Here is a 14,884-nt window from a genome sequence, read left to right as displayed (position 1 = left end):
TTGTTATTAAGGCTGTAATCTCTCTCATATCCTGTGATATTCCCATCTTATCATCTTCTACACCACTTTGAAATTGATGAGGTTGAAGTACACTCTCCAGGTATTCTGCAAACCGTTTAGCTTTCTGTTCGTTATCCCTTGCCCACTCAACATCAATTCTTTTAATTGATGTTTCTTAAACTGAGGTCTTTTCAAAGTACTTTGTAGCTTTCCAGAGAGAATAATCAGAGTTCTTATCTGTAGCAAGGTTTCTGAGATATTCACTGATCATATCATTCTTGTAGCTACTGATGCATTCCTTCAGTTTCTTAGCAAGAAATTTCAGATGAGTTTTATCCACTAGTGCTTTTGTTTGCTCCCACTTTCTCCTCCCTTCCCTCTTCCCATAAGTTCCAATATGTGATGTGAACCAGAAGACCTTGTTCTCTGTGTTGAATGTGGAGTGCTGTCCCAGGCTGCTTCTTGGATGTCCCTTGTGAACTTTTCGACCTCAGAATCCAACTGATCACAGCTAGTAATTTCTAGCTCAAAATCTTATTTTAATTGCAGAAATTCTTGGAATTCTGTCCAGTCTGTTTGCCTATTCACTAGCTTCAAATCGCATTATGTCATCACCATGGTTTCACCAACATTGAGAATCGATGCAGTATGATCAGAGCTCAGGTCTTCACACTCTTCAATTTCCGTGTAGTTTATTGTTACATTCCTGATTACAAAGAAATCTATTAAATCTGGAAATTTATTGCTATCAGTTGACAAATATGTGGGTCTATTTGAAGACATTACTGAGCATTGCCTATTATTTATAGCGTGTAATAGCTGTCTTGAGCCCCAACTTATATATTTTGCATCGAAGTCCCCACCTATGATGAATCTGTTTCCTAGGTGGTCGAATAAATTCTTGTTAACTTCATTGGTTATTTTGTGTCTTGGAGGGCTGTAAATGGCTGCTACCGTAAATTGAAATCTTCTAGTTTCCACTGTTACTGTTGTCACGTGCATTTCTTCTGTTTGAATAGGTAAGTTTTCATAATTGTTTAGACCTTCTCTGATTATTATTGCACTTACATCTCTAACTGTATTTTGAGGATGAGAAGTATGATACAATTTGTAACCTCTGAATCTCAGGTATGAGAGGGCTGTGAAGTCAGTCTCAAAGCTTAAACATACATCTATTTTCTTAATTTGAAGTACTGCTAACATTTCTACTTGTCTCTGTTGCAGACCATTGGCATTCCACGTCATTATTCTCAATTGCTGGTTCATTTCTTCTTAGAGATTGAATGACTTTGGTTTTTTTCTATTTCTCTTAGGGCCGGTTGCCGAGCTCGGGATCTATAAGTTCTGGACTTAGAGAGTCCAGGACTGAAATAAGCTCTCGGGTTTAAACTTTCAACTTTCTGAGTCACGGGTTTATGATCTAAACTCCGGGGTTGAGTTCTCGAATTAAGAGTCCAGGACTTTAAGGCAGTAAATATGAGGGAAATTCTCAATATTTTGCTGTTGTATTGTTGTCATTAGCAAAACAGCTGATTGCAGCGGATAATTCAAATGCTCTCCAAACTGTTTTGTGAAAATAGGTTTCGATTTCTTTGTATTGTGTAGATCTACAAATTCACAGCAAAACCTAACCTTTTGAAATATGAATAAAAAAATAAGCATAACATTTTATGTTATGCTATTATTTATCATTGATCCTTGCCATTGATTTTGGAATAAAAATTTTAGTATGTTTTGAAAAAAAAACTGGAATAATAATTTATTATTGTTATGTTGAATATGCCATTGATTAATAGTATTCACATTGGGAGATGTGATGATGGCCATTCCAAGGCAACCCTTGTATTATTTTCCTTAAACATTTCTAGGTTATATCATAGTCGTAAAATAAGGTTAGTTTTTTACGCATAATATTATGAAGAACTTTATACCAAAATAAACTTGCAAACTATAAATTATGAATTTAGATGGACTAATTCAAATAATTTAGGTATTCCATGACATTTATTTGTCCATTCATCTACTCCAAAACAATAACTGAATTGTGTTTGCTCAGTCAAGTCTAGAACTTAAATTTTATACCCTACCCCAGTCGAGGGTTTAAAATTACGCTGGTTTAAGTTCTGGACTTGACGATTTTTGATAAATCCTCGACTCGGAAAGAGGCGAGAATCTAATTCAAGTCCTGGACTTATAAGCCCTTCACTCAGAAAGCGAAATTATAAACTCCAGGGTCTAACGTGATCTCTAAACTCCAGGGTCTATTTGAGTCCTCGACTACGTTAACGCTCTGACTCGGAAAGCCAATTTTCTGACTCCAGAGTTTAAAGCCGGTTAAAGTCTAGAGTTAGAGTTAAAGTTAGAGTTTAAAGTCTAGAACTTAGCTAAATCCCGAGCTCGGGATTTAGTCTTTCCTCAAATACAGTCATCATTGACTCCTGTTTTACAAGCTTTTCCAGGATGATGTTTAGGATACCACTCATATTTCCTTGTTGTGTTTCCTTCTTCTTTAAAGACACTGCTTCAGAGTAGCTCTTATTTGGAATTGTGATAGAGGAGGTTCTGCTCTTGGATGCTCCGTTTGCAATCTGGTTGTTTGATCCCTTCTGCTTCTCCTTTTCAGACTTCTTGTTGAATTTCTTTTCTTCAACAATCTTCTGAACATTGGTTTTCCGTTGTTTCTGATTTTTTATTTTCTGTAGCTCTACAACTACAGTACATCCTCTGTAGTTTGGGTGCTTTCCTCCACAGTGGACGCATTTTGGCTCTGACTCCTTCGGTTTTGTGCAGCTGATTGTGCTGTGCTTCCAAGAACACTTCACACATCTTGGCTCTATGTTGCAATTCTTAAGCCTGTGATATTTTTCTGGAGGTAATGTTATGTAAAATGATTGAATGAATAATTAATAATAAGCTACACATTAAGGTGAAATAAAAGCGATAATGTCATTTCCACATCATTTATCTGAGCCAAACCTAAGTTTGAATGCACTTAAGGAATCATCAGTGGTCGTGGCATCATCACTGTCTAATCCAAGTCTAACCAAAGAAGACCACTGATTATGATGCCCTGATTATAAGTGCATTGAAACATTTGTTTGTCTAAAATGAATGATGTGGGACTGACAATATCGCTTTTATATCACCTTAATATGGAGAAATTCCACAATATCTCTGTTCATAGAGTAAAAATAGTAAAAAGTTACACATTATTTGAATTTAAAAATACTTTGTTTTCATGATTATCATCATTTTTCTTATTTCTCAAATTTTATTATTGAAAGTTATTGAAATTTTTGCCGTTAGTTGATTTTATTGGGATACAAGTTCAAGAAAGAATCAGCAGGATAAACCCAGAACTGTTTCTCTCCCGAATGTTTCGAGATATCAAAGTCCTAATTAATTGCTATCAAGAACCCTGAATACTTCTGCTACAGCAAATATTGTAACAAATGGGAAAACGGCTATAGTGAGTACATTTTAAACTGTCATCTAGAAAGAATTGATGATATTCATGTATTTAAAACAACAATCTTTGAACAACAATTGGATTATTTCTCTTTTCAAGGAATGTACGATAAACAACAATAATTGGATTTTTCAAGGAATAGTCGAACTACACATGTTCAAGATATCGAGGATTATGTGCGAGTATTAGATAAAATAACTTTAAAAAACACTTTTACCAAGTTCCTTATATTATTTTGAATATCTAAAATTATTCGGAATTTTAAAATAGTCAACCAAGTACAAATAGACAACCTAAATACGAGCTCAAAGTCTACCAAGTAGCATTTACATCTTCTTTCCAAATGCCTTACACTAATGCTAGGTTGTTGACACAGTAATTGACTGATTTAACATAAATTCACATGGTTTTTTATGTAACTACGCCTATGAACCTTTCACTAGAGCACAGCAGTGAATCGATATCAAGTTAAGCACTTACTTTGATAGGCCAATTTGTAGCTGAATAGGTCGAAGGAATTAAAATAACAATCCATGCTTTGCTTTCAACAAGAGACGTTGATACAGCAGGCTGTGGACTGGGTGAATCAGTCGGGTCTTTGATCTGATAGACCTTGGTTAGCCCAGCTCCTAAATTCACGTATATTCTATCTTCTCCCTGTAGATACAAGTGGGCTTGATGGCTCTGGAATAGAAAAAATATGAACATAATTATTGATTCTCAAGTCAAGAAGTAGGATGGAAGAGAAAGAGAAGGAGCTAGCAACTGCGGGTAGATTATACAGAATTTCAAGAATAAAATAATTCATTGTAATGTTATCGTTTATTGGAAGGTAATATTAACGACATATAGATTAACAACAATAGATGTATACTTTTAAAGCTCCAATCCAATCCCTGACTGATAGAGAATTAGAAAGCCTGGATTATAGGAAAAACTAATTTCACACACCAAATAGATAAAATATTATGGTATAGCTCCACGTATTATCAAAGTCAAATACAGTATAATGGAAGCGTTTTTCTACAGGACAGCTGTTTACAGCTTCATTTCCATAAAAGAGATCAGAGACTTCAAATCATGAGTTCCCTAACTTATTCAACTTATTAGTTAACTTTGTTCTTTTTCGTTAACTTATTTGAAATTAAGCTAACATATTAACAGCATGTCAATACTACATTGCAAATACTACAATATTACTTTGGATATAATGTAGACAAATTGTTTTATAAACTAAACAAATAGGGAAGTAGGAATAGTGTTACCATTAGATGAGTAACTTCATAGTTCAGCAAATGATTTTTCTATTATTATCAATGCTAGTTATTGAATTTTACAGAACAGAATTACAATAGAGTTATAATTGAAATTATCAAGTAAAAAAGATAAAAAGATTTAAATTATAAACTTACCATACAAGGATTAACAGTTAAGGCACTTTTGACAAATCCAAGCTGAATTAGAGAGTCCTCGTTCAAGTTTCTATTAATATTAGAATTGCTATTATTTTGACTATTGCAATTATTATTATTATTAGCGTTACTATTATGTACATAATTGTCTCCACAGCCACCTTTCTTCACCATCCACAATTGATATCCTTCAGATGACCATTCCTTGAAACAAAAACCAGACCAAGTCTCATTAATTAGAACCGAAATACAATTTAAACGAACAAACAATTTTATAGTGATGATAATAATTATACTAAAGATTATTTAAGTATTATTATGACATTATATTCATAATAGCATTTATTTATATGATTGTTAATGAAATTTCGGCTTTTTATCTCAGCTCTTAATTTAAGAATAAAAATCATTATCAAATATAACTCTCAAGTTACAGAAATGCTTTTTAAAAAATGATCTTACTGTAATTTATGATACTGAAGTTGAAGCTACCTACAAGCACTGCACACAATAAAATAGCCATACGAAAATTTGTAATAATTATAAACGTTTCATCTACTTCACCCTGACTGGACAAGTATATGAATGAAAATTGAGGAACAGTTGTCTGTTGGTCCTTCCCCAATTATTTTAATGAATAGTGATGTATCTTGAATAAATAAATTAATTATGAATTAACATGTTAAACTGTTACCTGATTTCCTCATTCGTTCAGATGATTATCTACGATAAAGAACAAATGAGTAGATTCTTACATCACAAGGTATGTAGAAAGTACACCAATGTTACTAATGGAGCGGCCATATTGAGTCTCAAATCGTCGGCACATATCCAATCTAGTTCGAACAACCTTATCTCTAGAGATCTTGAATATCTTAGTTTGCAGCACACAGCTTTATAGCCACCAATGTTATTTCAATTGAACAATACGAGCACACGGTTGCCATTTTTTAAGGATTGTATCAAAAAGAAAAAATTACAATAATTATTTCACAAGCTCTCTGAATTCTGTGAAATCTGGCAGCGCTGTACTCCATAAGACTAATGCTGCAAACTAAGGTTTGCACAGACTATAGTATACTAAAATAATAAGTAAACATACCTCCCAACAAGACTCAATAGGCTATATATTGTGTCCGCAATATATTGTATAACAGCTGCAATTCATCATGGGATCGTATCCTAACCTCTTTCTATAAACTTTTCACACAGCGAATATGTTTAAGCTCGAATATAAGTAGCGCAAGACGAGGTTGCACCTGACTGCCACATGAAACCAGGGACCATGTGCTTGTTCGTTTCCTATAACAGTAACTTGGCGGGCTGATGACTGACCATGGCAGTGACATTGATAGGATTGTGTGAGGCGAGCTCGACATGCAGGCCGTAGTCCCAGGCGAGGCTGCAGACGAGCAGCGACCCGAAGGTGGACCAGAGCGAGAAGCCACCCGAGGTCCAGGCCATGGCGACCGCGCACCCGTCGGGCGTCCACCTGAGGCAGGCCACGGCACCCACCTGTCCTGGGTACACCTGCGCCGAAACTACCATCTCGTGCGTCAGCTCCAGCCCTCCTGACACCTCGTCTATCTCGTATACTGCCGCCTGCGAACTGTGCAACGCAACGAAACCTTTCAACTCTCTTCAAAATTCACATTCAAACACAATGATTATAATAACGATAAAAATTACTATTTCTTTGTGATTGTAATTGTTTGATTGACATGATAAATTTGAATTTGATTATTCTTAGTGATGGAAATGGTGCCGGCCAGGATAGCCGAGACGACCAGTGCGTTGCACACTTCAGTCTGATAATGCTGACATTCAATGCTAATTCTCTAAGCATTTGTCGTGAGTTCGCATCAAATTGAATTTTATCTCCAATACATACAAAAAACCAATTACATAGATATATGTGACAACAACAAATGAACGGAAAGAAAACAACAAAATATAAAGCATAATAGAGTTCCGCCTAATCCCATCGAATAGACATGTACGTTTTATCATCTCATCAAATCACCTACGCATTTCCCATTACCCACGTTTCGAGGTCTGACAACAATCGACGATCTAGCCGCTATGATCGCAGGGCTTTTGTTGAGGATAACAAGCTGTTCAGCTCTGTGCAAATCACACCTCTACCGCTTGTCTGTGTCTAATCATATGTAATCGGAGGTTGAAAAGAATGATCCCCGTATTTCTGTCATACTAGAAAGTGTTTTGAAAATAGTAGAGTACTCACTTTTTCCTACCAAATGTGATGAGCCTGTATTTGTGATTGACAGTACAACATGTGGCATCATCAATGTTCTGCGCCCATATGCCTTGTACTTGCTAGAAGAAATAATACAAAATCATAGCCATGCAGGTTGTAACTTGCAAGTATAATAAAAAAATCCTAATATCATTTAGTTTAGAAGAATTATAAATTATGATCAATTGTGCAATGAAAATTTCATATCTTCACCAATCAAACGATTCAAAATATTCACACAGGACATATTTCTATCAAATATCAATAAAGTCAGTTACACGCACAGAGGTTTTTGGACGTTCGATTTTTGGCCGTCCAAGAGAATTGCATCAGATTAAACGGAACTTGACCAACATCATTTGTTTAATCTAATAGAATTTATAAGAACGGCAAAAATCGATGTGTGTGTAACTAGCCTAACATACAAATTTTAATACAGACTGATTTGAAATCTATTTATAGGATTCACAGAAGACAGCAATATTAGTTTTAATGCAATTATGATACACTTATAACAGTTAAAATAGTGACCCCAATAGTAATTGAATTCAATTTATATAAACATTAGGACCATATAAACATTTTGAGAATATTGATCGAAGAGCCAGAAACACAGTCCTAAAATGTAGTATTCAAATCCAATCGAAACATAAAAATGCATGTAAAAATCTAAGAAGAGATGAAAAAGAAACTATTGAAAATATTGAATAACCATACATAAGTCATCGAGTACTGAAATTTAGAAATGAGATGATGTTCAATACATCAAAATTATTTTGAAACAAATTAAACTAATAGAACTTAGCAAATTGATAAATAGTAATAAGAGGCATCAAAATCCACTGTGTACTCACATTCGGGTCGAACATTAGATTGGAAGACGTCAGAAAAGCAGCCCTTCCATCATTGAGCACAATTGCGAATCCTCCAATAAGAGGTGAGTATTCCATATCAATTATATAAGTATTATTTTCTACGATTGGCACAGCTGCAAAATGAAAATCACCACAATGTGAATCTCAATGTCATGGAGAAATATTTTGTATGCTAATACAGTAAGCTTATCTATAAGGATCTATAACAAAATCAGGAATAATATAGTCGGCGCTGAGACCGGCTGGAAACCGGTTAACTCTGATTTTTGCCAAATTTTCATTTCAGGGAGTAACTTACAGAATCCCCATAGGTATACAGGTGTTGTTGGCGTACCAATTAGACTTATTGGTAATGGAATTTTTTTAACATTATAACTCACACATACGCGACTCAGGTCGAGAAGAGACTCGACTCTAGTCGAGCGCGTGTGTTTTCAAATGGTGATGTCGCGGAGACTAGAATCGACTGGTCTGAGTGTCACCATTTGGAAACACATGCTCTCGACTAGAGTCGCGTAAGTGTGAAATGAGCCTTAGGCTTACAATATTTCTTGCCAACGAAGATATTGTGCAATCCATATTATATTTTAATTAAGGCTAGTTTAGATAATAAACTCAATGTTCAAATGTGAAATATATAAAATATGGAATATTATTCTCAACAAGCTTCAAGCGCTGTCTAAACTTTGTTAGAACAGCCGCTAACGTCACGTCTCACCGGACATATTCGTCTGTCAGGCGAACCGTCTTCTGTAAAAGCTTACCTGCAGATAATGCAGAATGCATTCTGCATCTGCAAAGAATGCAGATAATCACGGGAAATCAATTATCTCAATAATCATTGATCGGGAAGAGTTCTATTATATGTCACTCGATTCCTTACACTATGGACTACAATATTGGTTATATTCATTTTTTCAATAAAACGAACTGTTTTCTTGATAAAATAATATATATTTAAAAATTTAGGGGTTCTTCGATTTGATTTTTCTGTTTTCTCCGATTAATTTCAAAGCAAGTAATTTTAAAGAAAAATTAGTCAAATAATTAATGTAGCTACTTTCGTTTCAAATCCATTGATGTATATTGTTATGTATTTGCGATTCAATTTGATGCTGTGGAAGGGGAAACAGCCGACGCGGCTGACTCCCTTCACCATAGTAAACAGAATAGTACTGCTTTCTACATTGCATCTCATTTACACTATGGCGCTCGAAACAATTAATTTTGTCTATTTTTTTGACATGCGCTGAATCTATATTTTAACTTTTCAATACTCTAAAAAAATATTATAATTTTCTTGATTCAACTACGCTGATGATAGAAATCAGGATTTCGTTGTCTGATCACAGAATTTATTATATTAATTTGAAGTGTGCCTTCTCAATACGAGTCAGAGGAATCACAATTTGTTAACTCGTGTTTCAGATATTAATGGTTTCCAATGAAGTTTGATGATGTGTCCGACTCCTTCATCTTATCTTTATTTTGTGAAAATAAAGCTTCAACATTCCTTTTCATAGCTTATTTGTGTTTTTTCTTGTTTGATTACTCTTTATAATTTAAATATTTGATAATGGAATGAATATCATGAGATCATGTGAACAAAGAAAATAAAAGGGTAGGCCTACCTGTGATACTATATGATAACACTGTACTCCTGATAAGTTGAAAATATTGAATAACCATACATAAGTCATCGAGTACTGAAATTTAGAAATGAGATGATGTTCAATACATCAAAATTATTTTGAAACAAATTAAACTAATTTGTTGCAATTACTCCTAATCACATGATAGTAAGTAATAGAACTTAGCAAATTGATAAATAGTAATAAGAGGCATCAAAATCCACTGTGTACTCACATTCGGGTCGAACATTAGATTGGAAGACGTCAGAAAAGCAGCCCTTCCATCATTGAGCACAATTGCGAATCCTCCAATAAGAGGTGAGTATTCCATATCAATTATATAAGTATTATTTTCTACGATTGGCACAGCTGCAAAATGAAAATCACCACAATGTGAATCTCAATGTCATGGAGAAATATTTTGTATGCTAATACAGTAAGCTTATCTATAAGGATCTATAACAAAATCAGGAATAATATAGTCGGCGCTGAGACCGGCTGGAAACCGGTTAACTCTGATTTTTGCCAAATTTTCATTTCAGGGAGTAACTTACAGAATCCCCATAGGTATACAGGTGTTGTTGGCGTACCAATTAGACTTATTGGTAATGGAATTTTTTTAACATTATAACTCACACATACGCGACTCAGGTCGAGAAGAGACTCGACTCTAGTCGAGCGCGTGTGTTTTCAAATGGTGATGTCGCGGAGACTAGAATCGACTGGTCTGAGTGTCACCATTTGGAAACACATGCTCTCGACTAGAGTCGCGTAAGTGTGAAATGAGCCTTAGGCTTACAATATTTCTTGCCAACGAAGATATTGTGCAATCCATATTATATTTTAATTAAGGCTAGTTTAGATAATAAACTCAATGTTCAAATGTGAAATATATAAAATATGGAATATTATTCTCAACAAGCTTCAAGCGCTGTCTAAACTTTGTTAGAACAGCCGCTAACGTCACGTCTCACCGGACATATTCGTCTGTCAGGCGAACCGTCTTCTGTAAAAGCTTACCTGCAGATAATGCAGAATGCATTCTGCATCTGCAAAGAATGCAGATAATCACGGGAAATCAATTATCTCAATAATCATTGATCGGGAAGAGTTCTATTATATGTCACTCGATTCCTTACACTATGGACTACAATATTGGTTATATTCATTTTTTCAATAAAACGAACTGTTTTCTTGATAAAATAATATATATTTAAAAATTTAGGGGTTCTTCGATTTGATTTTTCTGTTTTCTCCGATTAATTTCAAAGCAAGTAATTTTAAAGAAAAATTAGTCAAATAATTAATGTAGCTACTTTCGTTTCAAATCCATTGATGTATATTGTTATGTATTTGCGATTCAATTTGATGCTGTGGAAGGGGAAACAGCCGACGCGGCTGACTCCCTTCACCATAGTAAACAGAATAGTACTGCTTTCTACATTGCATCTCATTTACACTATGGCGCTCGAAACAATTAATTTTGTCTATTTTTTGACATGCGCTGAATCTATATTTTAACTTTTCAATACTCTAAAAAAATATTATAATTTTCTTGATTCAACTACGCTGATGATAGAAATCAGGATTTCGTTGTCTGATCACAGAATTTATTATATTAATTTGAAGTGTGCCTTCTCAATACGAGTCAGAGGAATCACAATTTGTTAACTCGTGTTTCAGATATTAATGGTTTCCAATGAAGTTTGATGATGTGTCCGACTCCTTCATCTTATCTTTATTTTGTGAAAATAAAGCTTCAACATTCCTTTTCATAGCTTATTTGTGTTTTTTCTTGTTTGATTACTCTTTATAATTTAAATATTTGATAATGGAATGAATATCATGAGATCATGTGAACAAAGAAAATAAAAGGGTAGGCCTACCTGTGATACTATATGATAACACTGTACTCCTGATAAGTTGAAAATTTTCAAGCTGAAAGTAGATTAATTTGTTGCTCATTCAGTTAAAATATTAACAAATGTTACCAAATATTACCAATATTATCACATACAGTGAGAACAAATTATTCTGAAGCTTTCTATTCTCACTGAACATTAAGAGTGCAATACCAAGCCAGGATTGCAGTTCCGTTTACAATCAGAGCATTCAAAATGATGCTATGAAAATTTAACTATGGATTATCCCCATCTCACAATTTCCCTATTTATCCTTATCGTGATTTAGAATAAAGTAGCTAATGTCTGTAATCACAAAAATGAATGTACAGTACCTATAATAAATATTACAAATAACACAATTTCTAGTAATAATGCAACTTTTTCTAGGTACGAATTTCAAGGCTCTCAAAATGACTTTTTATCTATCACAGGCAGAAATTCCAATGATCATCATAATAGTAATTTAATGAGAATTGTTTGTATTGTAATTTGTTCGACGTAAGATAAGCTACATCCTTAAGGTAATCAACTAATCTAGGATTATCATGTTAATGAATGAAAGCGAGACTGTGATAAGAGATTAGACAAACTGAAATATAAAAATTGTATACAATGCATATTTCTGATCAACTCAAATTAAAAATGATAGTATCAAGCCGAAGTGAATTGAGCAACTGAATTTCAAAGTTACTATCCACTGTTCAAATTTCACTGTGATTTCCTTTTACTTTCAAATGGATGAAATTGCTTGATTTTTCAATGTAACAATTATTGTAAAAAAAACCAATAGAATTTTAACGTCATCCATATAGAATTTAAATTTGAAATTTATAACAAACTTGATTGTTAATTCTTGAGACAATAGTGATGAATTGCAAACAGTGCATGTAAGATACAAAGCGATACAATGAAAAACAATATCGATTAATTTAATAATGCTGGACTTATCAAATTCATAGGCCTATAGCCCTTTGAAGCTTAAAGAATGTAAAACCAACATTTTCAATTTTCTCTACTGGAGCAAAACATCGATAGAAAATAAAGAAGAGTTCATTATAACCACAAAATACTTGTACTAGAATTCACTTGAACTAACTCACTTCAACCCTTCAACAATAACAATGAACTAGAGTGATATAATTATAAAATTGAGAAACAGGTACATTTTTCAAAGAACATCACCCAACTAAATCTGTGAATGCCAAGTCATAAGAAATAATGTTCAATACTTCAATAGATTCAATTTGAATGCTTCAACATATAAATAGAAATTGATCTATAGTCCAGTCAAAAGGTCGTTTTTCAGGAAACAGCCCCGAAAGAATTTTTTTCGACGGTTCGATATGTATTTTGGGGCGCTAAATTCGAATCTGAATAAGATTCCCAATAAATTGAGTGGTCGCGCAGGATTCTACCATTCTTGGTTCCGGAGCTACACATTTTCAAAAAGGGGTATTTCTTAAGGGGTTTTCAAAATTATGCAAACCTACCACTTCTACCCTAAACAACATGGATATTTTTTACCTAATATAGATAAAAAACCACACATCACGTGAAAGAACAATTCATTATGAACAGGATTACTTAGGAATTTTCAAATTTAGAAGTGCGGGGAGGGGGGATATACCCAAAAATAAAAAATCATGTCCTACAGACAAAATACAAATTTTTCATTATAATACCTTTTCAAGGCCTTCCTAACAAAAAAATACATATTTCGGCTAAAATCATCTCTCGCGAGTTATTTTCTATGAGAATAACCCGTTAGAAACATTTAATTTCAGTATTTCCTAGTGGGGGGTACGTCATAAGGATACGTCAATGATCAAAACTTTGAACACTTATTGACAGAATAATAACAGATCAATAACTTTTGACAGAATAATCAGATCTCCTCGTACTACAGCTCATTCTTCTCAGCTCATCAAGGCGATTCAAAATCATAATTGGAATTTGATGAAAAAAAAATCCACTTTTAGTGTATTTTAGCCCCTATTTAAATACACAGAAAAATTGTCAATTTCTATATTCAAAACTGCGTATCTCGGTAACCCGAAATGATAAAAAATGATACTTGGTCTTGATTTAAAGAACAGAATTTCCTCTTTCATGTGAGGTAAATTAATTTTGTGAAAATATAATCGTGAGGTAAGATATGTTTGATTCAAAAAATCAAGAAATTTTCGATATTTTCCTCATTTTTACAGTCTCGACAGTTTTTCGATAATAAACAGTCATGCGAGATGGGTTTAAGGCAACGTAGCTTATAGAACATGTAATTCTCTTTCATTTGAGACTAATCGCAAGTTTCTATCATGTACATTACTCGTTTTAGAGACTCTTGAATAACAGTAAAATATTGAAGAAAACATGAGATAATGAAAATTATAATTTTTTCAATCAGCTGTAACTTTTGAACGGTACTGAAATCAGGAAAACGAATCATGGGAGCGAAAAGAGGAGTAAATTCTCTACAACCTCGACTACTTTTTCGATTTTTTAACTGAAGTGTTTCACAAGATACGCAACTTTGAATATATGCGAAAAAATTTGATACGTTAACATTTCCACAGTCTCGTATATACGGACTGTATTCCCACACAGGCACTCGCATCTTCCATTATCGACAGACGACAAAACTATCAGCTGTTTTTCAAAGGATGAATAAATACTAGTAGTTCTGTGAACAGTAGACCTCACGCAGTATTCTCATCCACAAGTACCTGATGTCACTCTTGTTTTAAATGTTAAACTCAGTCCACGTTTAAATTTGTATTCCATATGATATAATTCATCCAGTTCCGTGATAATCTTTCTATCTGATGAAATAGTTATTTGTATATCAAGAGTGAAAAGTACGACTTTTTCTCCCTGTGGGAAAAAGTTTGAAGCCCGAGGCGAAGCCGAGGGTAACAAATTTCCTGAGGGAGAAAAAGTATTTTTCGCTCGTGATGTACACAACATTTTTCCTCCATCTACATTTTTTTATAGAAAATGCAAATAAAATCATTTTAAAAACTTACGTATTGGTGACAATGTTTCCTAACAACATAACCTAAAATCTAAAACCTAAAAACCGGTCGGCTGATTGGCACTGCCGATTACGCTATCTATCGGCAAAAGTTGTAACAATTATATCAGCTGAGCGGCTACCAAAAATGGCTGACTCCAGATCACGCGTTTCAGATTTGAATTGCAGATCAAAAATATTTCTTGGCTGGTATTTTGAATAGAATAAAATATTTTTAAAATTGTTTAAATTTTTATCGTCTACAAAATAAGAATATAATATCATACAAACATATATTTCATGAGTTGTTCAAATTTCTTGTTGTG

General features: G+C 33.8%; 1 protein-coding gene across 1 annotated transcript in view; it reads right to left on the bottom strand.

The window, feature by feature from the left end:
* The window catches only part of LOC111044892 (guanine nucleotide exchange factor subunit Rich), a 75,190-nt gene that overhangs the window by 51,264 nt on the left and 9,042 nt on the right, over nucleotides 1-14,884 (bottom strand). The window contains exons 4-8 of the mRNA XM_039420095.1: nucleotides 9,880-10,013; nucleotides 7,127-7,218; nucleotides 6,217-6,490; nucleotides 4,882-5,085; nucleotides 3,950-4,153 (exon numbers count right to left, since the gene is read on the bottom strand). Of these exons, the coding sequence (XP_039276029.1) occupies nucleotides 3,950-4,153; nucleotides 4,882-5,085; nucleotides 6,217-6,490; nucleotides 7,127-7,218; nucleotides 9,880-10,013 (908 nt within the window). The remainder of the gene's footprint in view (nucleotides 1-3,949; nucleotides 4,154-4,881; nucleotides 5,086-6,216; nucleotides 6,491-7,126; nucleotides 7,219-9,879; nucleotides 10,014-14,884) is intronic.

Source organism: Nilaparvata lugens, chromosome 2 (genome assembly GCF_014356525.2).
Source record: "Nilaparvata lugens isolate BPH chromosome 2, ASM1435652v1, whole genome shotgun sequence".
In the NCBI taxonomy this organism is placed as follows: domain Eukaryota; kingdom Metazoa; phylum Arthropoda; class Insecta; order Hemiptera; family Delphacidae; genus Nilaparvata; species Nilaparvata lugens.
Note: the sequence above shows the minus strand (reverse complement) of the source record. Positions and strands in the feature narration are given on the sequence as shown.